The sequence below is a fragment of the Gorilla gorilla genome, chromosome 16, assembly GCF_029281585.2.
Source record: "Gorilla gorilla gorilla isolate KB3781 chromosome 16, NHGRI_mGorGor1-v2.1_pri, whole genome shotgun sequence".
Taxonomy (NCBI): domain Eukaryota; kingdom Metazoa; phylum Chordata; class Mammalia; order Primates; family Hominidae; genus Gorilla; species Gorilla gorilla.
This window is the reverse complement of record NC_073240.2, coordinates 23847082-23873563: the sequence shown is the minus strand read 5'-3', so window position 1 is coordinate 23873563 and position 26482 is coordinate 23847082. Positions and strand designations below refer to the sequence as shown.

Sequence of the window (26482 nt, the reverse complement as noted above, 5' to 3'; positions counted from 1 at the left end):
GAGCCAAATGGAAAGCCCAGCCAGGAGGCCACAGGACTAAGCAGGGATTTCAGTGTCTCAAGTTACTGAGGAACAGACCCTGGAGCTCTCAGTTTCTCAGGTGGAGGGGCCCAAACCAACATCTGAAGCTATCAGTTGAGAGCCAAAGGGCTATGAATAAGAATAAAGGCAAACTGAGCCAGGTGTGGTGGCTCATGCCTGTAATCGCAGCCCTTTGGGAGGCCGAGGGAGGTGGATCACTTGAGCCCAGTAGGTTGAGACCAGCCCGGCCAACATGACAAAACCCTGTCTCTACCAAAAAAAGATACAAAAATTAGGCCAGGCACGGTGGTGCATGCCTGTCATCGCAACTACTTGGGAGGGTAAAGCACAAGAATCACTTGAACCCAGGAGGCAGAGGGTGCAATGAGCCGAGATTGCACCACTGTGCTCCAGCCTGGGTGACAGCGAGACTCCATCTCAAAAAAAAAAAAAACAAAGAAAATACAAAAATTAGCCAGATGTGGTGGCATACACCTGTAGTCCCAGCTACACAGGAGGCTGAGGTGGGAGGATCGCTTGAGCCCGAGAGGCAGAGGATGCAGTGAGCCATGATCACACCACTGCACTCCAGCCTGGGCAACAGAGTGAGATACTGTCTCCAAAAAAAAAAAAAAAAAAAAAAGAATAAAGGCAAACTAGAAAGAAACTAGGCCCAACAAAGCTTAAAACAATACCTTCAGGGTGAAGGTGAGCTACTGTATTCTTTTCTGCCTACCAGAAGAAATTTACATTCTCTCTGAAGGAAGAAAAAACATCACTTAAAACCTCTACACCTTCTAATATCCTACATCCAGCATTCAATTAAAAAATGCCAACGCAAAACCAAATGCCTAAAAGCCAAAAGAGAAACACCACCACAGAAGGAGGCCCACAAAGAATTCTAAAACTAAAGTTAGCAGACAAAGACTTTAAAATAACTAGGAATCAAAGAATAGAGGCAAGAAACTCTTAGAAATTAACAATATAACCGCAGAAATAAAAACTCAGAAGGGCTGGAAGAAAAAACAGAAAATCTCCCCAAAGGCAGAGCAAAAAGACAAAATGGTAAAATGAGGGAAAGAAAACATAAGAAAATTAATGATCTAGGTCAGGAACTCCAATAAACAGATGAATAAGAATCTCACAAAGAGCAAACAAGAATATCAAAGGAGTATTCAATTCAGTTCCCAAGAGTCAGACATAAATTTCCAGATCAGGCCAGGCACAGTAGCTCACACCTGTAATCCCAGCACTTTGGGAGGCCGAGGCAGGTGGATCACCTGAGGTCAGGAATTCAAGACCAGCCTGGCCAACCTGGTGAAACCCTGTCTCTACTAAAAATACAAAAATTAGCTGGGCGTGGTGGTGGGCACCTGTAATCCCAGCTACTTGGGAGGCTGAGGCAGGAGAATAACTTGAACCCAAGAGGCGGAGGATGCAGTGAGCCGAGATCACGCCATTGCACTCCAGCCTGAGCAAGAAGAACAAAACTCTTGTCTCAAAAAAAAAAAAAGAGAGACCCATCAGGCGGGGCACGGTGGCTCACACCTGTAATCCCAACACTTTGGGAGGCCAAGGTGGGCCGATCACTTGTGATCAGGAGTTCGACACCAACCTGGCCAACATGGTAAAACCTTGTTTCTACCAAACAAACAAAAAAAATTAGCCAGGCATGGTGGCACACGCCTGCAGTCACAGCTGCTTGGAAGGCTGAGATGGGAGAATCGCTTGAGCTGGGGAGGAGGAGGTTGCAGTGAGCTGAGATCACATCACTGCATTCCAGCCTGGGCAACACGGCCCTGTCTCAAAATAAAATGAACCATCAGGCACCCAGCACAATGGACAAAAATGGACCCATCTCTAGGCATGTCAGTGGGAAATTTCAGACACTGTGGGGAAAGAGAACATCCTACATGCTTCCAAAAACAAAAAATTGGTCACATATAAAAGATAAGGGATAAACTGTTCAATTTCTCAACAGCAACATCAGAAATGAGAAGACGGTGGTCACAATAGGTTAAAAACATTTTGAGATAAGGTCTCAAAAAATCTCATCTCTTCATGCCCTTTCTTGTCTCCTCTAGAGTGGCAACACCAAAATGAAGGCACAAACCCAGGATTCTGGAAATAAGGGATCCAAGAAAAAGCAAACTGAAGGGAATCCCCAGGATGCTGCTGAAGAGAAATGCAGATAACAGCTGTGCTGGCAGCCTGGAGACACCCGCCTAGATTGAGGCCACACAGAAGGCACTGAGAGAAATTTCCAAAAGAGATGAAACAAAGAATACCTCTTTGTTTGAAATTACTGAGAGTAGAATTAGTCAGCTGGGGAAGAGTTTCATGATACATTGATCGATTCATAAAAAACTACACAAACAAGATAATTATTACTTCTGGAAAAACTTAAATCATACAGGAAAGGAACAACAACCATAATAAAGACTAAGATGACAATAAAAGTTATGTATCAATGATAATGTAAACAAATAATCTCAAGAAAACTATATAGGTACAGTAAATAAAAGGTAAAACAGATAATGCCTAAAGCTAAGGAAGTAAGTAGTAGCAATATACGCACACTACTTACAAACACAGAGTTAAAGAACCGTAGAAACACAGGCTTGGGATTGATAGGAGGGAGCAGGGAACATGACGACAATTTGTTCTTCTACCAGGTGGAACAATTTCTCTCCTTATGTGCTCATCAAATTTCAATTAAAGTAAAAACTAAGTTAAAAAGTAAAATACAGTAAGACTAATAAGACTTTTTTCTTACCTGGATCACCTAGCTTGTGAGACATTTCATTTAAAGTCTCAATCTCCTCTTCTTTTGGAGCATGAATGACCATAACTGTAGATCCTAGAATACTTAGCAAACACCCAATTTTCCCATGAAGATTAAGTCTTTCATTGAGAAAGTATGAAGAAAGAATGGCACTAAAATGGGGCGGAAAAAAATTGAGAACTTTAAAATAATCAGCTACTTTTCTTTTTCAAATATCAATAAAACTCATAATTTAAATCACTGAAATCAAACTAAAACACTGTGAACTTATGAAGATTCTGGCTTTCGCCAAGGAAAAAAAGAGTATACATTTCATCATAAAATGTAAACATTTCTAGGGAATCATCTGCTTCATCATACACTACACCTGTATACTTACCATCTTTCCACTGCAAGAAGTCAGTATGAAATTTATAATAAAGAACAAATTTGTATAAATTTATATCCTAATTAAGAACCTATATCCAGGCCAGGCACAGTGTCTCATGCCTGTAATCCCAGCACTTTGGGAGGCCAAGGTGCGCGGGTCACCTCAGGTCAGGAGTTCAAGACCAGCCTGGCCAACATGGTGAAACCCCATGTCTACTAAAAATACAAAAATCAGTCAGGCATGGTGGCGGGCATCCTGTAATCCCAGCTACTCGGGAGGCTGGGGCAGGACCTAGAAGGCAGAGGTTGCAGCGAGCCGACATCGCGCCACTGCACTTCAGCCTGGGTGACACAGTGAAACTCCATCTCCAAAGGAAAAAAAAAAAAAAAGAATCTCTATCCAAACCACCAGTGCTTAAAATTTACTCAACTTATTCCTATTGGTTGATGCATGCACCCCTCTTATGTTGTTAATTGTATATAATTTGCCTATTACATTATCAGGTTTTAATAACTTGTAGCTAGTTTTATCTAGACCTAAAAAGAAAATACAGCATAAACCAATAAATACAGTAACAAAATACTACAAAGAAAATTAAGGGTAAAGGGCAGTGACTTATACCATAACCCTGTTTTACATATAGTTTTTTTGGGGAAAAAAAAAACAGATAAAAATCAGTCAATCTACTTTGGGAATAGTAACCAAGATCCAGACATCAATATGGGCTTAGTTGTTTGGGCTAATCATTACAAAGCAGAAATGGGACAAGTCTCAGATCACTCATTCAAAACAAGCACTCCAGGCCAGGCATACAAATCTACTCATTGGCCGGGCACAGTGGCTCACGCCTGTAATCCCAACACTTTGGGAGGCCAAGGTGGGTGGATCACGAGGTCAGGACATCGAGACCATCCTGGCTAACATGGTGAAACCACATCTCTACTAAAAATACAAAACATTAGCCAGGTGTGGTGGCGGGTGCCTGTAGTCCCAGCTACTCGGGAGGCTGTGGCAGGAGAATGGTGTGAACCCGGGAGGTGGAGCTTGCAGGGAGCCGAGATCGTGCCACTGCACTCCAGCCTGGGCGACAGAGCAAGACTCCGCCTCAAAAAAAAAAAAAAAAAGAAAAAGAAATCTACTCATTACCAACCAGACCCTACCAAAGTGCACATGCACTGAATGATAAATATTGGGATGAGTGTAACTTTGAATTTTACTTATTTTTTATTTATTTATTTTTTGAGACAGAGTCTCGCTCTGTAGCCCAGGGTGGAGTGCAGTGGTGCTATCTCGGGTCATTGCAACCTCTGCTTCCTGCGTTCAAGCCATTCTCCTGTCTCAGCCTCCTGAGTAGCTGGGACTACGGGTGCCTGCCACCACGCCCAGCTAATTTTTGTATTTTTAGTAGAGACAGGGTTTTACCATGTTAGGCTGGTCTCAAACTTCTGACCTCAGGTGATCCACCCGTCTTGGCCTCCCATAATGCTGGGATTACAGGCATGAGCCACAGTTCCCAGCCAACTTTGAATATTAAACTGAAATCGAAGTAGAACTAGTACTGGCTCTGAATACAAGCAAGACAAAGCATTTTCTCCCACAAATCAATAGCCTGCCTATGCACAGAAGTAACTTTTTAAAAGCGAAGTTCTCCAGGTTGTTGAAATGTAAATTGTGTTGAACACATGTAATTAGATGGTACTGAATATTTTAGAAACTAAGATACCGACTACTGTTTCTACATGAAAAACGTGTCCTTACCTTACTAGCACGCTGAGAGCTCCTAGTGGAGTGACTAGAGTGGCTGGTGCAAATGCATACGCAGCGAAGTTGGCCACCTCACCAGCTCCCACTTAGAGACAGACAACAAAAGAAAAACTCAGGTAAGAATGTATGTACTCAACTTGGAAATGCTGGCATTTTATGCACTATCTATATATTATTTCAACTGTAGTAACCTCCATATTTTTCCAATTTATTATTTTTATTTTTTTTTGAGACAGAGTCTCACTCTGTCACCCAGGCTGCAGTGCAGTGGTGTGATCTCAATTCACTGCAAGCTCCGCCTCCCGGGTTCACACCACTCTCCTGCCTCAGCCTCCCAAGTAGCTGGGACCACAAGCACTCGCCACCATGCCCAGCTAATTTTTTTGTATTTTTAGTAGAGACGGAGTTTCACCGTGTTAGCCAGGATGGTCTTGATCTCCTGACCTCGTGATCTGCCCGCCTCGGCCTCCCAAAGTGCTGGGATTACAGGCGTGAGCCACTGCGCCCAGCCTCTCCAATTTATTAATAAGGGTTATGGGTCTGTAAATTTCTATTACAGTAAGAGTCCAAGTCAATTAGAAACATTCTAGAAACAACACATATCTGTAAATCTAACGGAAGAAATCTAGCTCATGCTGACATTAGGCATTTTAATAAAAATTTTAAATAGATACTTATATCCCAGGACAGTAAATAAAAATCACTGAGAAGAAGCTGACATGAAGGTAAAGGTACTCTTCCCCCAAGTCCTTTTCATTTGGTCTTTTTTTTTTTTTTTTTTTTTTTTTGAGATGGAGTCTTGCTCTATCGCCCAGGCTGGAATGCAGTGGCACGATCTCAGCTCACTGCAACCTCTACCTCCCGGGTTTAAGCAATTCTCTGGCCTTGGCCTCCCAAGTAGCTGGGACTACAGGCGGGCGCCACCATGCCCAGGTAATTTTTATATTTTTAGTAGAGACGGGGTTTCACCATGTTGACCAGGCTGGTCTTGAACTCCTGACCTCAAATGATCCACCCACCTCAGCCTCCCAAAGTGCTGGGATTACAGGCGTGAGCCACCGTGCCCAGCTTGCTCTTTTTAAAAATGCAAATCATGCTATACGCCAGGTCCTGTTCTAGAATCAGGATATACAGCAGGGTGCAAAACAAAGACATTGCTCTGATAAAACTTTTTTTTTTTTTTTGAGACAGAGTCTCGCTCTGTCGCCCAGGCTGCACTGCAATGGCGTGCGTGATCTTGGCTCACTACAACCTCCACCTCCCAAGTTAAAGCGATTCTCCTGCCTCAGCCTCCCAAGTAGCTGGGATTACAGGTACCCGCCACTACACCCGGCTGATTTTTGTATTTTTAGTAGAGACAGGGTTTCACCATGTTGGTCAGGCTGGTCTTGAACTCCTGACCTAAGGTGATCCACCCACCTCAGCCTCCCAAAGTGCTGGGATTACAGGCGTGAACCACCACATCCAGCCTCTCATAAAACTTTTAGTGAGGGAAGACAGACAAACCAAGCACATGTGCCAAGAGATTAAAAGTGTTATGAAGAAAAACAGTGACGGAAAAGAATAAAGTGCTGGTGATGAAAGAAGGTATCCTACTATGTGTCATGGCATTAGATATGGGCTGTCGGATAAGAAATTTTAGAACACTGGGAAATTAAGTCCCACTAAGGAATTATCTAAATTGAAAAGCTACTGAGGAATCCTACGCAGGGCAGAGGCATGATCTCACAAAAGGTCCCTCTTGGCTACTGCTTTTTCCAAAAGTTATGCCAATCTTCATTTAGCAGCGTGTGAGAGCTCCCTTTGCTCCACATTCTCCCTGCTGATCTGTTAGGAGTATGGGATGATTCTGTTATGCTTTCAATTTGCATTTCCCATTTTCATTTGTTTATTAACCCTATGAAATCTTTTAGGGAAGTAGCTGTTAAAGTTTATCCTGTTTTCTCTAATTGATTTAAGGTAATTCTTTATATATTTCAGATGTAAATCTTTTATTGGTTAAACATATTACAATTATCTTCATTTACACTCTACAATTTGCCTTTTTCTTCTCTTGTTAAACTCTTTCTTCTTTAATTCCTAAAATGTCTTTTAAATATGGTTACCGTTAAAATTCAATCAAGGAATTTGGCTGCAATGTCTCAAATATCTTTTTATCCAGGATACTCTCTACTATCTAATTTCTATTTATGTATGACTGACTTCTTAGAAAAAAAAAAAGCTTGGAGAAAGCTTTTTAACTAATTAGGAAATTATACACGATCTTCTATTTTTTTTAACTGAATACTCTAGAAATTACGTGTATGCTTAACTTGTGAAGTCTAATATTAATATTTAGCTTTATTTCCTTCTGGATAATGCCAGAACCTTAGAACTCTTCATCCATTTTCTCCCTTCCAACTGACTATTGTTGTGTATTTTTTAATACACAACAGGTGAGCTTGTATTTTTTAATACACAACAGGTGAGCCAAGGTAGCTCACTCACAGGACTGGCAAGTAGGTCCTGGCACAGTGAGAGTCTGGGGAGCTCTCCACGGCTGCCTGAGTGTCCTCAGAGCACAGCAGCTGGCTTTCCTCAAAGTGAGCAATCCAAGGAATCAGGAAAAAGCTGCAATGCCTCTCTCGGCTTCACCTCGAAAGACACACATCATCACTTCTGTGGTATTCTTGGATCACACCGTTTTGAACTGCACTAATTCACTGTGAAAGGGGATTAGAGAAAGGTGTGAATACCAGGAGGGGAGTCACTGAGGGCTATGTATCACACGTTAATTGGCCTGGCATGCTGCCCGCTCATGGCCTTCACAGTTACAGTTACCTCCTGCTTCAAGTGTTTCTCCTCCACATATCATATGGGCAGATCACTCGCTTCCTTTACATCTTCTACCCAAATACCTTTCAGCGAGGCTGGCCCTGGCTGCAGATATAACATCCTAATCAACCTATCTATCCTCCATTTCACAACACTCCTTCCGACTTCACTCCTTCTCCTTCCCATTTATCACCACGCACAGGCACATAAACACATCTTAACTTCTTTATCTTGTTTAATGTCTCCCACCTAGAATGTAAGCTTCATGTGGGTGGAGATTTTTCAGTCTTTTCCTCTCACTGATGTATCTCCAGCACCTAGAACAATGCCTGGCATACAAGACATGATCAATAAGTATTTGTTGACTGAACAGTCAGTCAAGGCTCAGCGTCTTCAGAATTTTTTTTTTTTTTTGAGACAGAGTTTCACTCTTGTTGCCCAGGCTGGAGTGCAACGGCACAATCTCAGCTCACTGTAACCTCTGCCTTTCAGGTCCAAGCGATTCTCCTGCCTCAGCCTCCCGAGTAGCTGGGATTACAGGCATGCACCACAATGCCCAGCTAATTCTTTTTTTTTTTACTAGAGACGAGGTTTCTCCATGTTGGTCAGGCTGGTCTCACTCCTGACCTCAGGTGATCCACCCACCTCGGGCTCCCAAAGTGCTGGGATTACAGGCATGAGCCACCACGCCCGGCCCAGAATAATTTTTTTCCACGTGCCTTTTTAAAAGTTATTACCAAAATAGGCATGGTGATTTTTTGTATTTTTATTTGATAAGTCTTATCAAATACATACCTCTTTTTAATTTGGAATGAGAACAAATGGAGGGGAAACAAATTAAAACAGAATTCTCCTCTTAACTTTCAAAATTACCTTAAATTGAGCAGAAATTTTAAAAATGCACAGGCATATCAAACATGTTTTAATCAGATGGGTAAAAAAAAGCCGTGTCGTTCCATTTAAATGCACTATGAGGGTACGACAAATAGAAAGACTTGAATACTTGGTGAATAACATCAAGTATTTGATAGCACAACAGGGTGACTACAGTCAATAATAATTTTTTTTGTTTTGTTTTTTGAGACTGAGTCTCACTCTGTCACCCAGGCTGGAGTGCAGTGGTGCAGTTATCAGCTCGCTGCAACCTCCGCCTCCCAGTTTCAAGTGATTCTCGGGCCTCAGCCTCCCGAGTAGCTGTGATTACAGGCGCCTGCCACCACGCCCGGCTAATTTTTGCTATTTTTAGTAGAGACGGGGTTTCACCATGTTGGCCAGGCTGGTCTTGAACTCTTGACCTCAAGTGATCCACCCGCCTCGGCCTCCCAAAGTGCTGGGATTACAGGTGTGAGCCACCGCGCCCGGCCCAATAATAATTTAATTGTACATTTAAAAATAACTAAGAGGCCAGGCACGGTGGCTCACACCTGTAATTCCAGCACTTTGGGAGGCTGAGGCAGACAGATCACAAGGTCAGGAGATCGAGACCATCCTGGGCAACATGGTGAAACCCCTTCCCTACTAAAAATACAAAAATTAGCTGGGCTTGGTGGCACACACCTGTAGTCCAGCTACTCAGGAGGAGGAGGCAGGAGAATCGCTTGAACCCAGGAGGCAGAGGTTGCAGTGAGCCAAGATGGTGCCACTACACTCCAGCCTAGGCAACAGAGCAAGACTGTGCCTCAAAAAATAAATAAATAAATAAATAACGGCTGGGCATGGTGGCTCACACCTGTAATCCCAGCACTTTGGGAAGCCCAGGTGGGTGGATCATGGGTTCAGGAGTTCGAGACCAGCCTGGCCAACATGGCGAAACCCCATCTCTACTAAAAGCACAAAAATTAGCCAGGCGTGCTGGCGCATGCCTGTAATCCCAGCTACTTGGGAGGCAGGGGCAGAAGAATCGCTTGAACCCAGGAGGTGGAGGTTGCAGTGAGCCGATATTGTGCCACTGCACTCCAGCCTGGGTGACAAAAGCGAGACTCTGTCTCAAAATAAATAAACAAACAAACAAATAAAAGAGTATAACAGGGGCCAAGCAGGGTAGCTCACACCTGTAATCCCAGCACTTAAAGAGGTCGAGGCAGGAGGTTTGCTTGAGCCCAGGAGTTCAAGACCAGCCTGGGCAACACCGCAAAACCCCGTAAATAAATAAAATAAAGAATAAAAAAATTAGTCGGGCATGGTAGCACACACACATAGTCCCAGCTACTTAGGGGGCTGAGATGGGAGGATTGCTTGAGCCTGGGAGGTTAAGACTCCAGTTAGCCATGATCACACTACTGCACTCCAGGCTGGGCGACAAAGTGAGACCCTGTCTCAAAAAGAAAGAGTACTGCCGGGCGCGGTGGCTCACGCCTGTAATCCCAGCACTTTGGGAGGCCAAGGTGGGCGGATCACGAGGTCAAGAGATCGAGACCATCCTGGCCAACGTGTGAATCCCTGTCTCTACTAAAAATACAAAAATTAGCTGGGCATAGTGGTGCGCACCAGTAGTCTCAGCTACTCAGGAGGATGAGGCACGATAATCGCTTGAACCCGGGAGGCGAAGGCTGCAGTGAGCCGAGATGGGCCACTGCATTACAGCCTGGCGACAGAGCAAGATTACATCTCAAAAACAAAAAAAGGACTAACTGGATTGTTTGTCCCGCAAAGGATAAATTGTTGAGGGGATGGATAACCCATGGATACCATAATGCAATTATTATGAATTGCATGCCTTTATCAAAGTATCTCATGTACCCTATAAGTACCTATTAAGTACTCACAAAAATGAAAAAAGTAGGCCGGGTGCAGTGGCTCACGCCTGTAATCCCAGCACTTTGGGAGGGCAAGGCAGGTGAATCACCTGAGGTCAGGAGTTCGAGACCAGCCTGACCAACACAGTGAAACCCCGTCTCTACTAAAAATACAAAAAATTAGCTGGGCGTGGTGGTGGCACGCCTGTAATCCCAACTACTCGGGAGGCTGAGGCAGGAGAATCGCTTGAATCCGGGAGGCGGAGGTTGCACTGAGCCAAGATCACGCCACTGCACTCCAGCCTGGGTGACAGAGTGAGACTCTGTCTCAAAAAAAAAAAAAAGAAAAAAAAAAAAGGAAGATTATTTAAACCTTTAAAACTTGCTAGTAATGAGGCTATAATACCATATGCAAATATTTTAATATACAGCTATCATATTTTTCTTGCAATGTTCTTTATACATACTTGACAGCAGTCCAGCCCACCACAACCATTCCTTAAGATATGCATGGCCACCTTGACCTGTGAATGAAGAAATATTTCACATCTTTGGAAGACTGTAAGACTCTTATATAAATTATAACTATTAGTAATGACAGATTTTTAAATATCTCAGTTACTCCTTTAAATAAAGGTTTCTGCATGACTCGGGATTTCTCTGACAATTTCTTAATGATTATCTTGCCAAGGTGAATGAATCCTTTACAAGCATATCCATCATGAACAGTGAGAGCACCTCTTAGGACCAAGCATCAGGGACTAGGGGAACAAGCAGTAGATGCTGAGTTTCTCCTCTGTCCACTGAACCCCATAGAGGCTATCATTTCATGTTTTTCTGACTGCTAAATTAGGTTTAGCCACAGAGATGGCACAGGGAAGACAGAAGGGTGGTACTGTTTCCTGCCAAGGCAGCTCTCCTCATAAGGTCCAATCAGGTCTAAAAATGAAGCCAGGATAGAATGATGGAATGTGACCATAACGCCACTTAACACTGGGAGCTACCACGAGTGTCCCTGATAGAGGAGTCAGGGCAGGGCCAATCATCCTGATTACCCCGCAGGGTCTTGTGACTTGTCAGTGATTTCTAGAGAAACAACCTACACCAGCCGAAGTTCACTAAACTGGATACTCTTCAAGCTGGGGAAGCCCTGTCTTTCCTTCCTGCCAAAATGTCGAAGTTCAAAGTCAGAACGTCTACTATCATGGACAAAAGATCCCAGCCTTTAATAAATTCTGATTTTAACCATGGTTTTTTTTTTTTTTTTTTTTTTTAGACGGAGTCTCACTCTGTCACCCAGGCTGGAGTGCAGTGGTGCCATTTTGGCTCACTGCAACCTCTGCCTCCCGGGTTCAAGCGATTCTCCTGCCTCAGCCTCCCAAGTAGCTGGGACTATAGGCCAGGCCACCATGCCTGGCTAATTTTTGTATTTTCAGTAGAGATGGGGTTTCACCATGTTGGCCAGGCTGGTCTCAAACTCCTGACCTCAGGTGATCCACCCGCCTCAGCCTCCCAAAGTGCTGGGATTACAGGCATGAGCCACCACGCCCGGCCTAACCATGGACTCTTATTTCCTTCCCTGCAGACATATCAAAATTTAAAGAAAACGTTGGATACTACTTGGGCATTGGTCCCTGTTTCCATTTTGATGATAACTGCAGGACTGAGTAGTTAACTAATTATGACATCTTCTCACTTCTTTTCTCAATATAAATAACCAAACATCAACTTTGTAAACATTTAGAACTCTTGAACAATTCAAAGTTTCAAATACACTCACGAGGAATGAAGATGTGGTCTTGTACAAAGAACCTGTGCATGTAGGTAGACACTGAGGTCACTTCAAAGTCACATAAGGCATAACCTACCTGCTCTCATAGAGCCTTTCCTGGCAAGTCGAAGGAGGCCTTTTTTTTTCAAAATGAAACTTCCTCCAATGAAAATGCTGGAGCTCATAGCCAATCCCAGACCAATATAGAAGTCATATTTTCCACGCCCCTGGCTCATTTCGTTTGTTACTTAAGGAGTTCCTGTGAATCACATTGATCACAGAACAGAGAAACCGCTGGTACTAGAGGCAGAATGAAGCAGTCTTCAAACCTAAACAATAAAAAATGAAATGTGGTTTTCACAGAATGCTCATGACAGCTCACATGCAATTCAAAATTTTACTCCATTTCTCTTCTCCTAAAGAAAAAATAGCTCCTTCATTACTAATATTGATAATATTTATTATTTAAATTTAGCACCAACCTGTATATTTCTTCAAATTATGGCAAAAGATAGGATCATGCTATACAACCAAGTTTAAACTGATTTCATAAACTCTGATCCCATATTTTCAAAAAAATGTTTCTAGCCTTAATAAAACTTTCTGATAAGAAAAAAAAATTCTGCAGAAAAAATTAGGCATAACAATATACAAATCTAGTTTGGAAATACATTTATCAGGTTCTCAAATGTGTCCTTTTGAATAATCTATACAAAGAAACTCAAAATTTTCTCACCCATACATTTTCTTCTTAGCAATAGGTGCACATAAGCATATGCTAATTTATTTATTTAGCCTATTCAGGGATGTGCTGAGAGAAGGCAGATTTCACATTATTTATCAGAGGGTAACAATTCTTGCAGAGAGGTGTCTGCTGGGGCGTGCAGTATGGTACCGGTGGCCTTTGGAGAACATGAGGACCATGGTATCTGGAGGGCTCAATCCTCGAGGCCAGACAGGAAGCAGAGGCTTACAAAAGACTGCAATTGTTTTTCCAAATGGCCAACTCATAAACTCAGTTGACAGATGAACTAAAGCACAGTGTGGATAGCAGAGAAAAAATAGTTTTTAGCAACAAGGTTTATGATTGGTTCTAACTGCCAGACCAGCTTTCTAGCACATCTTGGGATTTTTAGTCCCACAATTTAACTTCTGAGTTCCAAAACTAATCTGCAATTCAGTCAGGACCCTAACTAGCCACGTTTTTCCGTTCTTCAAGTTATGAGACACTGGCTTTTAACCAAAGCAACTTGAACTCCCTGTCCACCTAGCCCCTCAATTACTTTATCCATCCATTCAAACACTATTTACTGGATATTATGTGCTAAGCGTTTATTATGCTAAGCTCTCTAGCTTCACAAGGAAGACAGACAAGAGATAGTTAAATAAGGAGTGATAATATTACTGCAGGGAGACTGCAATAATGGTAAACACGACGTTATCACACTGAGTTGATATTACTCCCAAGAAATGAAAAAGTCCAATGTTTTTGATTTGCCCGTTAAGGTGCATTATCGTTCCTGTATGATTCAATGAGAAGACTATCCTCCCTCACCCCTGATTTGCTGCTCGGCCATCAAGCTTGCTTTGGCCAGTGGGAGGGAGGTGTAAGGAACAGAGTGCCAGTTCTGAGTCTACACCTAGAGGCCTCTCTTACTTCTGCTTGCCCCTTCGCACCCTGCCATAGCCACAGGAAGTGCATGTCCTGATCACAACAGAGTGAAGGGTACAGAACAAAATCGTCCCAGTGATTCTGTGAGCATGATCTAAGTGCTCATTCCTCTATGCCACTGAGATAGCTAACTCACACACACAAACAGGCTTACTGCAAGTATGAAGTTTCCACCCTGATTTTTGAAAAACCAAAAATTTTCTGTAGAAAATGGGGATTCGGTGATGGGTAAAAGCTGGGTGATGGGTACACAGGGACTCATTGTATTACTATATCTGCTTCTGTGTATTTCTGAACATTTCCATATTAACTTTTTAAAAATACAACCCTTAGTGCTCAAAAGGTACATGGATGCCAAGGTAGAAACCACCAGCAAGTCCCAAAAGCCAGGTCACCCCACAACCTAAGACAAAATAATACTGAAACACTGGGTCAGGTGCGGTGGCTCACACATGTAATCCCAGCACTTTGGGAGGCTGAGGCTGGTGGATCACAAGGTCAGGAGATCGAGTCATCCTGGCTAACATGGTGAAACCCCATCTCTACTAAAAATACAAAAACAAAATTAGCCGGGAGTGGTGGCAGGCGCCTGTAGTCCCAGCTACTTGGGAGGCTGAGGCGGGAGAATGGCGTGAACCTGGGACGGGGAGCTTGCAGTGAGCCGAGATCGCGCCACTGCACTCTAGCCTGGGCGACAGAGCGAGACTCTATCTCAAAAAAAAAAAAATACTGAAACACTGAAAGAAGACACTCAAGTCAAAAAGGTGCTGAGTTCTTCTATGTATCAGTCATAATCTCATGGATGAGACTGTCTACCTGAAAGCCTTCCAGAACTGACCTCTCCCTTAACAGATTTGTAAAAGTACCTCTAGTCCCTCTGTGCCATTCACAAGGCAAGATGATTCCATGAGAAAAGTCTTAGGTGGGGAGTTTGGAGACCCTGTCTTGCTTCCAGCTGGAGATGTGATCTTGGATGAGTCACCACATTAACAGATATATACATAAAAAGAAAGAAGCTAAACAATCTAAGGTATTACCCACTTTATGTGCCAAATACTGGTTATCTCAAGCCTCAAGTTAACTTCAGCATATCTATGGAATAATTCTAGATAGGTGAGTCTCATTGACAGTAAAAATAAATTACAGAGATGTAAACACATTTAAAGACAAGGTAGGAGAACTTGAAACAAGATGTCAGGGACAATCATCATTTCTACATACTGTAAGATTGCAACAAAAAGCAAGTGTGCTTACACTGTTCCCACTGCATCCTGGCTTGTTTATCTGTGTTTATCAGCCAGTCTCCTGCATCAGACTGTAAGCTCCTGGGCTCCTGCATGATATTTGCCCTTTTAGCCTATGCACATAGCTATCTGGTAGTCTCAAAATAGGTCTTAATGTGTGTTTTCTGGGTGAATATGGATGAATGGAGTAACTCTTTTTTTTTTTTTTTTTTGAGACAGAGTCTTGCTCTGTCACCCAGGCTAGAGTGCAGTGGCATGATCTCGGCTCACTGCAACCTCTACTGCCCAGGTTCAAGTGATTCTCCTGCCTCAGCCTCTGAGTAGCTGGGACTACAGGCACATGCTGCCATGCCCAGCTAGTTTTTGTATTTTTAGTAGAGATGGAGTTTCACTATGTTGGCCAGGCTGGTCTGGAACTCCTGACCTCGAGTGATCCGCCCATCTCAGCCTTCAAAAAGTGCTAGGATTACAGCCATGAGCCACCACCCCAGCCAAATGGAATAATTCATAATTAGCCCTTAGAAACAGCCAGATACAGTGGTACACACCAGGAGGCTGAGGCAGAAGGATTGCTTGAAACCAGGAGTTCAAGTTTAGCCTGGGCAACACAGTTACGCCTGGTCTCAAACAAACAAACAAAGCAGCCATTAATACACAGAAAACTACTGCATCATTTAGATTGGCATCCTAAAATGTAACCGATGTTTTATAGCTTTTAAACTTGAGAACCATAATCATTTATCCAATATGCTAGCAAGTGGCAGTACTAGATGGAAGTGAAAATGCAAGGACAATGGTTATACGGACTAGGAAAATGGGAGTGAGAAACCGAGCTACCCAAACGCTTCAGCCCTCCTGGCAGGTATATCCTTCTCATGAGTCAGGGTCACCTCACTTCAATGAAAGCATTCCTTAAGATCATCCAACATAAAAATCATCGACCAGGCATGGTGGCTCATGCCTGTAATCCCAGCACTTTGGGAGGCCAAGGTGGGCGGATCACCTGAGGTCGGGAGTTCAAGACCAGCCTGACCAACATGGAGAAACCCCGTCTCTATTAAAAATACAAAAATTAGCTGGGCGTGGTGGCACATGCCTGTAATCCCAGCTACCTGGGAGGCTGAGGCAGGAGAATTGCCTCAACCAGGGAGGCAGAGGTTGTGGTGAGTTGAGATAGTGCCATTGCATTCCAGCCTGGGCAACAAGATAGAAACTCTGTCTCAAAAAAATAAAAATAAGATAAAATAAAAAAGATCATCTGACATAAAAATCATCGGCCGGGCACGGTGGCTCACGCCTGTAATCTCAACACTTTGGGAGGCCGAGGTGGGCAGATCACGAGGTCAGGATTTCGAGACCATCCTTGCCAACATGGTGAAACCCCATTTCTACTAAAAATACAAAAATTAGCTGGGCGCAGTGGCGGGTTCCTGTAATCATAGCTACTTGGGAGGCTGAGGCAGGAGAACTGCTTGAAGCCAGAAGGTGGAGGTTGCAGTAAGCCGAGATCACCCCACTGCATTCCACCCTAGGTGACAGAGCAAGACTCCGTCTCGGAAAAAAAAAAAAGAATCATCATCCTCCTTTAATGTTTGTCTTCGTGAAGCAATGTTCTTAATTATCATGCAAGTTCTATTGCTGTGGAAGTGACTACTTGACAGCTGTATTGCTCACTATATACTTTAAGTTCTATGGTAATAGAACAAATCAAATTTATAGTCTGAATATTCTGTAAGCAATAAAATTGAACCTTCTTACCAATAAAGATGATATCCAGAAAAAAGTCAGGTTTATCTACAGTTCTAATCCCAGTATAACAATAGACTCACAGGGCTGGGGGCGGTGGCTCAGGCCTGTAATCCCAGCACTTTGGGAGGAAGAAGCGGGCAGATCACCTGAGGTCGGGAGTTCGAGACCAGCCTCACCAACATGGAGAAACCCTGTCTCTACTAAAAATACAAAAAAAATTAGCAGGGCATGGTGGCACATGCCTGTAATCTTAGCTACTCGGGAGTCTGAGGCAGGAGAATCGCTTGAACCCGGGAGGCAGAAGTTGCGGTGAGCCAAGATTACACCATTGCATTCCAGCCTGGGCAACAAGAGCGAAACTCGGTCTCAAACAAACAAACAAAAAAAACAACAAAAACAAAAAACAATAGACTCACAAATCCAAATTTAAATTATTATTATTATTATTTTGGAGACAGGGTCTCATTCTGTCACCCAGGCTGGAGTGCAGTGGCACAATCATGGTTCACTGCAACCTCGACTTCCCAGGCTCAAGTGATCCTCCCACCTCAGCCTCTCAAGTAGCTGGGACCATAAGTGTGCAACACTACACCACCTGGCTAATTTTGGTATTTTTTGTTGATACGGAGTTTCACCATGTTGTCCAGGCTGGTCCCAAACTCCTGAGCTCAAGCGATCTGCCTGCCTCGGCCTCCCAAAGTGGTAGATTACAAGTGTCACCCACTGCATCCTGCCCAGATTTTACTTGTATTATGAACCTTTCAAATAACTGATTTACTTAATTTCAAATAACTACTTAATTTACTAATATTTACTAACACTTAATGTTAACTTTCACTAAATGCAAGTTACATACATGTGGTGTAAGGTCTAACATTAAGAGCCAATATTACATGTTGCCTTGACATCTGGTAAAAACCAGGAGCTTTTAATGGCCTCAGGGCAAGCTTCCCTCCCCAAGATGCCAAACAATTCTCATCACAGTGACCAGGCACAGGTACAGTTCCTGCTTATGCCTGAGAAGTAGGCCCCACTGCCCTGCCAGCCCAAGGAATTCTGAAAGCAATTATTAGTCTTTCTGCAGGAACCACAGCCACTCTCGTTACCACAAAGCCTTGCCTCCCGCAGCCCCTGGTTCTCCGTTCTATCCTAAGCGAAAGACTAAGAAACTTCCGTCCATCTCGTCTGTCCAGTGTCAGTACTGTGGGATGGAAATCCCTCTCCCACTGACAAGGTGAAGAGGTGATTAAAACAATACATATAATGGAATTTTACTCATTTAATCCTAAGGCCACTGAACATTATTCCTAACCTTACTAAGGCTATCATATGAGATTTTCTCCATATTTATTTTACATAAAGTTTCATGATGCTATTTAAAATCTATTTTCCCCTTTCCCTTTTATTTTAATTTATGTGTTATGGGAAATTTCAAACACAAAAAGCAGAGAGAAGGCCTTTTCTGACCAGCTGGGTCCATCATGTGCATATGGCTTTCGAGAGTCCCCCTGGCCAGGCACCCCTCTCCTGCCCACTTCATTTCCTAACACAGGAACCTGACACCCTCAGACAGGCCCTCCCCTCCTCCTCCTCCTGCAACCCAAAGCCTGCTCTCCACTCAAGGCCAGGGTACACCTTAAGCTGTGCTACAAAGACTTCTGCAATTAACTCCAGCCCACAGGCATTTTCTCTTCTTTACTATTTACTTAGCCTTTTAAATTTAATTCTCAATTACTGTTCTATCTTCAAGGTAAACTCTTTAAGTTCCTTAAAAACAATTACTTAGGTTTTCTGTGGTGGTTTCCCCACAAAAGGCACTCATTTACGGTAGCAAATTTGATTTACAAATCTTTCTAGAATGAGGCATATCACCAAATAAGGTGATCTGGTTGTTTGTTCATGCATGGAACTGTATCAGGGTGTATGTGTGGAGGGCTGGGGGATGACAAGCAGCATACAATTTGCAAGCCTTCAAATTATAAAGCAGCCTTCTGCCACCAAGAAAATAAGTGATCTCATTCTGACTTACAGTTTGAAAACAGGACATCAGAGGGAATATCCTGAAAGGAATGAGTTGCTTCACTATTCTCAGACCTGGTCCCACTCTGCTCCCTCTCTCTGTAACTGAAGGTCTATCACAGCCGGGAGAGCCTGCAACAGAGATATTTTTTATTCTTAAGAATTAGCCATGAGGCAGGGCCAGTATTAAAGACAGATAAACAGTAAAATTTTCTAAATTTCACTTCAACTAGGTTCCCAAACCACAGATGACAAGCTCCATGTGGTTCACCTGCCCAGTTTACTTAGGGGGACTCGGGAGTAATCCGAACTGTGACCATTGCTCAACAAACACTGAGCAGCTATTATCTGCCAGGCACTGAAGTTGTAAAGATGATCAAAGGGCCTATCCTCAAGGACTCCACGACTAAGAGAATTAAAAATTCCAAAAATAACCTACTGACGTTTTAAACACTTTTAAAGACTCTTATGATTTTCTGCTTATTCTCTCTGTGTGGGAGGGGAAGGGCTTTTTTGTTGTTGTTGTGGTGGTGGTTTTTGACAGTGTCTCGCTCTGTTTCCCAGGCTGGAGTGCAGTGGCGCCATCATCGCTCACTGCTGTCTCAAATGCCTGGGTTGCAGTGATCTCCGACCTCAGCTGCTCAAATCAACAGGACCACAGGCGTATACCACCACACCTAGCTAATTTTTTTGTTCTGCTTGTTCTCTCTAAATTTTAACAAACTCTTTTTTTTTTTTTGAGTCGCAGTCTCGCACTGTCGCCCAGGCTGGAGTGCGATGGCGCCATCTCGGCTCACTCCAACCTCTGTCTCCCGGGTTCAAGCGATTCTCCTGCCTCAGCCTCCCGCATAGCTGGGATTACAGACGTGTACTGCCACACCCGGCTAATTTTTTGTAGTAGAGACGGGGTTTCACTATGTTGGCCAGGCTGGTCTCGAACTCCTGACTTTGTGATCCGCCCACCTTGGCCTCCCAAAGTGCTGGGATTACAGGAGTGAGCCACCACTCCCGGCCAACAAGTTCAATTTTCACAATTGATTTTACTAATATTTGTAATGTGAACTTTCATTAAACATAAAGCATGTCAAAAATGGAATAAATACATCTCAAACAAAAGAAAATTATGAAATTAGTCCACTTTCTTAAAAAATGTGGAAAACACATGATTTAAGAAACAGGCAAAAATGGACTAGTATTCTAATAAGGAAAACCTAAACTAGGACCTGCTTTGCAAAATGATTATCAGTAGGCAACACAATCACCAAAGTTAGCAAACTTTAAAAATTACACCAACTGGGCCGAGCATGGTGGCTCACACCTGTAACCCCAGCACCTTGGGAGTCCGAGGTGGGAGATCACCTGAGGCCAGGAGTTCGAGATCAGCCTGGCCAACATGGTGAAACCCCATCTCTACAAAACATACCTGGCCAACCTGGTGAAACCCCATCTCTACAAAAACATAAAAATTATTTTTTTGTATTTGCCATGAGGGCGGGTGCCTGTAATCCCAGCTACTGGTGAGGCTAAGGAAGGAGAATCTATTGAACCCGGGAGGCGGAGGTTGCAGTGAGCCAAGATTGCACCACTGCACTCCAGCCTGGGCCACAGGGCGAGACTCCGTCTAAAAAAAAAAGGAAAAAGGGCCCACAGTGAGGAACCAGGTCCAGAGATTTTTTTTTTTTTTTAGATGGAGTCTCGCTCTGTCACCCAGGCTGGAGTGCAGTGGCGCAATATCGGCTCACTGCAAGCTCCACCTCCCGGGTTCATGCCATTCTCCTGCCTCAGCCTCCTGAGTAGCTGGGACTACAGGCGCCCACCACCATGCACGGCTAATTTTTTGTATTTTTAGTAGAGACGGGGTTTCACCATGTTAGCCAGGATGGTCTCGATCTCCTGACCTCGTGATCCAACAGCCTTGGCCTCCTAAAATGCTGGGATTACAGGTGTGAGCCACCGCACCTGGCCCAAGTCCAGAGATGTTAAGTAACACATCACACAGCTGAGGTAGCAGAAGAACTACTATAATCCAGGCCTCCTCATCTCTGCCAATCTCAGCCTTCTGCTGAAGAATTTGGAATCACGACCCGTTTGTAGCAAGAAGACCAAATTGTGTAAACTAGTAACAAAGACCCTGCACCATTTGTTCCAAACCTACCTTTTAGATCTCTTTTTTTTTTTTGAGACAGAGTCTCACTCTGTTGCCCAGGCTGGAGTGCAGTGATGCAATCTCTGCTCACTGCAAGCTCTGCCTCCCGGGTTCATGCCATTCTCCTGCCTCAGCCTCCCGAGTAGCTGGGACTACAGGCGCCCACCACTACACTAGGCAAATTTTTTGCATTTTTTTATTTTTTGGATGCAGAGTCTCGCTCTATCCCCCAGGCTGGAGTGCACTGGCGCAATCTTGGCTCACTGCAACCTCTGCCTCCCAGGTTCAAGTGATTCTCCTGCCTCAGCCTCCTGAGTATCTGGGATTACAGGTGCCTGCAACCACGCCCAGCTAATTTTTGTATTTTTAGTAGAGATGGGGTTTCGCCATGTTGGTCAGGCTGGTCTTGAACTCCTGACCTTGAGTGATCCTCCTGCCTCGGCCTCCCAAAGTGCTGGGATTACAGGCGTGAGCCACCGTGCCCGGCCAATATTTTGGGTTTTTTTTTTAGTAGAGATGGGGTTTCACCGTGTTAGCCAGGATGGTCTCAATCTCCTGACCTTGTGATCCACCCACCTCAGCCTCCCAAAGTGCTGGGATTACAGGCATAAGCCACCGCGCCCGGCCTAGATCTTATTTCCCCATACCATATTTCACACATCCTGTGTTCTACCCCGGTCAGCACTCTGCTGCTATTCTAACCTGCTCCTACCTTTCCTCCTCCATATTTGGTTGACACTAACTACCCCTCTGTTACGGTTACTTTGGTACTTAACTAGTATTGCCTTCACTGTGGCTCCCAGTGAACATGTGGCTTGCTTATATCATTTACTCAACCAACCAACATTTACTGAGCACGTACAATATTCTAGGAGCAGGGGTACAACAGCCCACATGGGGTTATCTCCTGCTAGAGGTAGGGCGAAATAATAAACGAAATAAAGACATTATTCTGGAAAAGTGGCAAATGTTATGGTAAAAAATAAAACATGTGAAGGGCACTGGGGAGTTGAGTTGGGGGATTCTATTTTAATGACCGTAGTTAGGAGGCCTTGCTGAGCAGTAACACTTGAGTAGAAGCTTCAAAGAGCTTTTTGAAAAGAACAAAGGAGAGACAAGCAAGTGCAGGGGCTCTGAGGTATGAGCGGGTGTGCAGTTTCCTAAACAAAGGCCACTGTGGCTGACCTTGAGTGAGGGCAGGTGAGATACATTAGCGTGAAAAAGCGAGGGTCCGGCCGGGCGCGGTGGCTCACGCCTATAATCCCAGCACTTTGGGAGGTCGAGGCAGGTGGATCATGAGGTCAGGAGTTCGAGACCAGCCTGACCAACATGGTGAAACCCCGACTCTACTAAAAATACAAAAATCAGCCAGGCATGGTGGCGGGCGCCTGTAATCCCAGCTACTCGGGAGGCTGAGGCAGGAGAATCGCCAGAAACTGGAGGGCGGAGGTTGCAGTGAGCCGAGATCGCACAGCTGCATTCTAGCCTGGGCAACAAGGGCAAAACTGCATCTCAGAAGAAAAAAAAAGGTGAGTGTCAGATCACGTGGGGCCCTATGGGCCATACACAAACCCAAAAGGCAAGGAACAGATCTGCAACCCATTTATTTGGCCAGATCATAATTTATTTTCATCTGGAGCCATTACAGAACTATTTAAGTAGTTCTGTTTCAACTTTATTTACATAAAACAAATAGATATGCAGAAATGTTTAAGCATGCTCTAATCTAGTCTGAGGGGTGTATTTAATTCTACAACACAGATAAATCTTTGCAAATTGTGTATATTTGAGATTTATGTTATGGGAAACATACAGATACTAACACAGTTACCACAGTAGAGCAAATCAACATATCTATCATCTCATGTAGTTACTTTTTTATGACAAAAGCAGCTAAAATCTACTCATTGAAGGAAAATCTCTAATACAATTTCATTAGCTGTAGTTCTCAAGTTGTACATCCTGAATATCTGCTACTGTGTATCCTGTGACCTAAATCTCCCATTTCGTCTCCCACCCCTACCCCACCTTTTATTCTCTGCAGAAGTCTTATCTTTCTGTTCCATATCACAATGTATAGCAATCAAATAAATCAGAGTTTAAATGAAGCTTACACCATCTATGAAAAAAATGTAATATTCAAAGTCATGTGTTTTAAATATGAGTAAACCATATTTACCTATTAAAAACATTCTGAAAACATGTGAAATTCTTTTTATTATCTCTCCCTAACAATAGCTACCACTTACTGAACACCTCCCTAGGCACTATTCCATGCATCATTTCTACTCACTTCTCTTCTACACAATAAGATGAAGGTATCACTTTACAGCTAAGGAAACCTCCCAGGGGTAAAAAAGAGTAACACGCAGAGGACCACATAGAAAGGGACTTTACTTCTATACCCGGCTGCCCACATTACATTAACACTTCAGAGCTCTTAGGTCGGGCGCGGTGGCTCACGCCTGTAATCCCAGCACTTTGGGGGGTCGAGGCGGGCGGATCACCTGAGGTCAGGAGTTAAGAGACCAGCCTGGCCAACAAGGTGAAACCCCCGTCTCTACTAAAAATACAAAAATTAGCTGGGCGTGGTCGCCGGCGCCTGTAATCCCAGCTACTCGGGAGGCTGAGGCAGGAGAACCGCTTGAACCCAGGAGGCGGAGGTTGCAGTGAGCAGAGATCGTGCCACTGCACTCCAGCCCGGGTGACAGAGCAAGACTCCATCTCCAAAAAAAAAAAAAAAAAACAACTATATATAGAGCTCTTAGTTTTCTACGAAATCTTTACTACCTGGTTTCCACTGCTATCTAAGTCAGCTTAGGCCCGGCTCGGTGGCTCACACCTGTAATCCCCGCACTTTGGAGGCCAAGGTGGTTGGATCGCTTAAGTCCAGGATTAGGAGACTAGCCGGTGTAACATGGTGAAACCCCGATTCTAAAAAAAATACAAAAATTAGCCAGGCATGGTGCCGCACGTCTGTGGTCCCAGCTGCTGGGGAGGCTGAGGTGGGAGGAGCACTTGAGCCCGGGAGGCGGAAGTTGCAGTGAGCCCAGATTGCACCCTCTAGCCTGGGGACAGAGCAAGACCTTGGCTCAGAAAAATTAAATACATAAGTTAGATTTAATTTTTTCCAACCTCTCACTTGGCTAATTTTTCAAAGCAGTACTGTACTTATAAATATTACAGAACCTAAATCTCCAACCCTAACTATGCAACAATATTAGTTATAAATTACAATTTTAACTTACATGTAAGTTTAATATGGTCTCTCTTATGAAAAAAAGGCTGGGAGAGGTTAGAGATGACTTATTCACTCTCATTTCCTCGTAAATACCACCCTTTATTCTCATTTAAAGTCTTAAACCCTGGCCGAGTAGCTCCAGCCTAGAAAGAAGAAAACACAGAAGTAGGCAAAAGACTTAAAGTTACTAAGTACGTTTTATAATTTGGTTACTAGCCTTCATACTCATTTTGCCAACCAATCAACATAAAACCTACTCAATCGAGCACAACTACTGCTTCGACAGGCAGCTTACTGGAATGGAAACTCTCGACTCTGATATTTCCTCCTACTAAAAAAAGTATTAACCGGGCACATGGCTATACACAGGATTTCTAGAAACAGAACTTAACATGCGGTCCTGTATTAAATGAACTAACAACCTAGAAAAGAAATTAAGGAGGCACAAACACCAAACTAAACACATAGTTTTGCGCAATTGTATAGAGAGGGAAATAGGATTCCATGATTTTATAAAAGGAAATTAAAACAGCCAGCTCAAAACGTCACAGCAGACTTCTAAGGCTTGTTTAACTGTCAGTTATGATCCCCGCAGCAGCTGAAGCCACCTTCTAAAACTCATCAAGACAAATGAAATTATTTTAATGAACTTAATGAACATGCGTCCCCGACATGGCCAACGAGCCAGGCTTCCGTGGGACTGAACGGCAATCCGATTCACAGTGGGTTTCCTCACTGAGGATTACAGGAAAACCGCTTCAGAACACCCGGAAAGGAAAGTTGCCCGAAGAACCCTTCTCCGACACAAGGCGGGCTGGCTCGCCACCAAGTCAGCCCCTTCGCGCTTGCCTGAAAGGAAGGAGTGGCGACCTCACCCTAGTCAGTCGGCCGGCCGGCCGCGCGGCTTCCCCTCGCCGGCGCAGCCTGGGGCACCGCGGCTCACACCCCCACACAGGCCGCCCAGTCCTGCGCTCGCACGGCCACCGCCTTCGTCGCCGTCCAGTGGGAGATGCGAGCATTCGGGGCTGAAGCCGTTCGCACCGCCTCCTCCATGGAGAAGCGCGGAGGAAAACCTGCCAAGGACAACCTCCGGCACCGCCGTCACCACCGCTGCGGGGACCTAGGGCCGGCGCCGGAAAACCTAGGCGCGGCTAAATGACGCAAGAGGCCTCGCGCGCACGCGCAGTGCCGCACCACATACACCCCGCCCCCGGGGCTCTCTCCCTCCGGGTTCCGGTTCCTTTACAAGGCCCCAGTCGGCTGAGCGCGGAGGGCGGGGCGTGTAGCGTGCGGGGACGGGGGCGGGGACGGGGGCGGGGACGGGGGCGGGGGTGGGGCGCAGGATCCAGGCGGGACCTGGCGAGGGACGAAGCTGGAAGGGTAGTTAAGCAGTACAGTATGCTGCCAGGTGGCGTTGGCCGATCAGTTCAAAATCAAACTCCGGCGTGGCCCTTATTTAAAACGAGGATTCCGGGCCCGGCGCTGTGGCTCACGCCTGTAATCCCAGCACTTTGGGAGACCAAGGCGGGCGGATCCCGAGGTCAGGAGATCGACACCATCCTGGCTAACACGATGAAACCCCGCCCCTACTAAAAATACAAAAAATTAGCCGGGCGTGGTGGCGGGTGCTTGTAGTCCCAGCTACTCGGGACACTGAGGCAGGAGAATGGCGCGAACCCGGGAGGCGGAGCTTGCAGTGAGCGGAGATCCCGCCACTGCACTCCAGCCTGGGCGACAGAGCGAGACTCCGTCTCAAAAAAAAAATAGAATAAATGAGGGTTCCGGCCGGGCGCGGTGGCTCACACCTGGAATCACAGCACTTTGGGAGGCCGAGGCGGGCGGATCACGAGGTCAGGAGTTCGAGACCAACGTGACCAACATGGGGAAACCGCATCTCTACTAAAAATACAAAAATTAGCTGGACGTGTTGGTGCGCGCCTGTAATCTCAGCTACTCCAGAGGCTGAGGCAGGGGAATCGCTTGAACTCGGGAGGCAGAGGTTGCAGTGAGCCGAGATCAGCCACTGCACTCCACCTGGGCGACAGAGCGAGACTCCTTCTCAAAAATAAATAAATAAAATAAAATGAGGGTTCCCAGGGGCAGTCACAGTGTGAAGCTGCATTTAATTGGTGTCCCCGGGGGATGCCAAAG

The 26482-nt window shown here is 44.6% G+C and overlaps 1 protein-coding gene and 1 long non-coding RNA gene across 10 annotated transcripts in view; one reads left to right on the top strand and one right to left on the bottom strand.

Moving 5' to 3' along the window:
- NIPA2 (NIPA magnesium transporter 2) overlaps window positions 1-25589 on the bottom strand; it is a 29731-nt gene extending 4142 nt beyond the window's left edge. Inside the window, exons 1-7 of one of the 9 annotated variants that reach the window (XM_019010822.4) lie at window positions 25207-25589; window positions 24339-24474; window positions 18955-19076; window positions 12358-12589; window positions 10957-11013; window positions 4935-5025; window positions 2798-2958 (exon numbers count right to left, since the gene is read on the bottom strand). In XM_019010822.4, the coding sequence (XP_018866367.2) occupies window positions 2798-2958; window positions 4935-5025; window positions 10957-11013; window positions 12358-12496 (448 nt within the window). In that variant the 5' untranslated portion in view covers window positions 12497-12589; window positions 18955-19076; window positions 24339-24474; window positions 25207-25589. Of the gene's footprint in view, window positions 1-2797; window positions 2959-4934; window positions 5026-8003; window positions 8084-10956; window positions 11014-12357; window positions 12590-12996; window positions 13637-18954; window positions 19077-24338; window positions 24475-25180 lie in introns of those variants that run through there. The other 8 variants (XM_055363300.2, XM_019010825.4, XM_019010824.4 and 5 more) reach the window with 8 other exon arrangements.
- On the top strand, window positions 4943-20065 carry LOC134757305 (uncharacterized). Its single transcript, XR_010131129.1, has 2 exons — window positions 4943-5056; window positions 19509-20065. It is a non-coding gene; the product is annotated as an uncharacterized lncRNA (long non-coding RNA).
- Window positions 25590-26482: the final 893 nt, after the last annotated feature.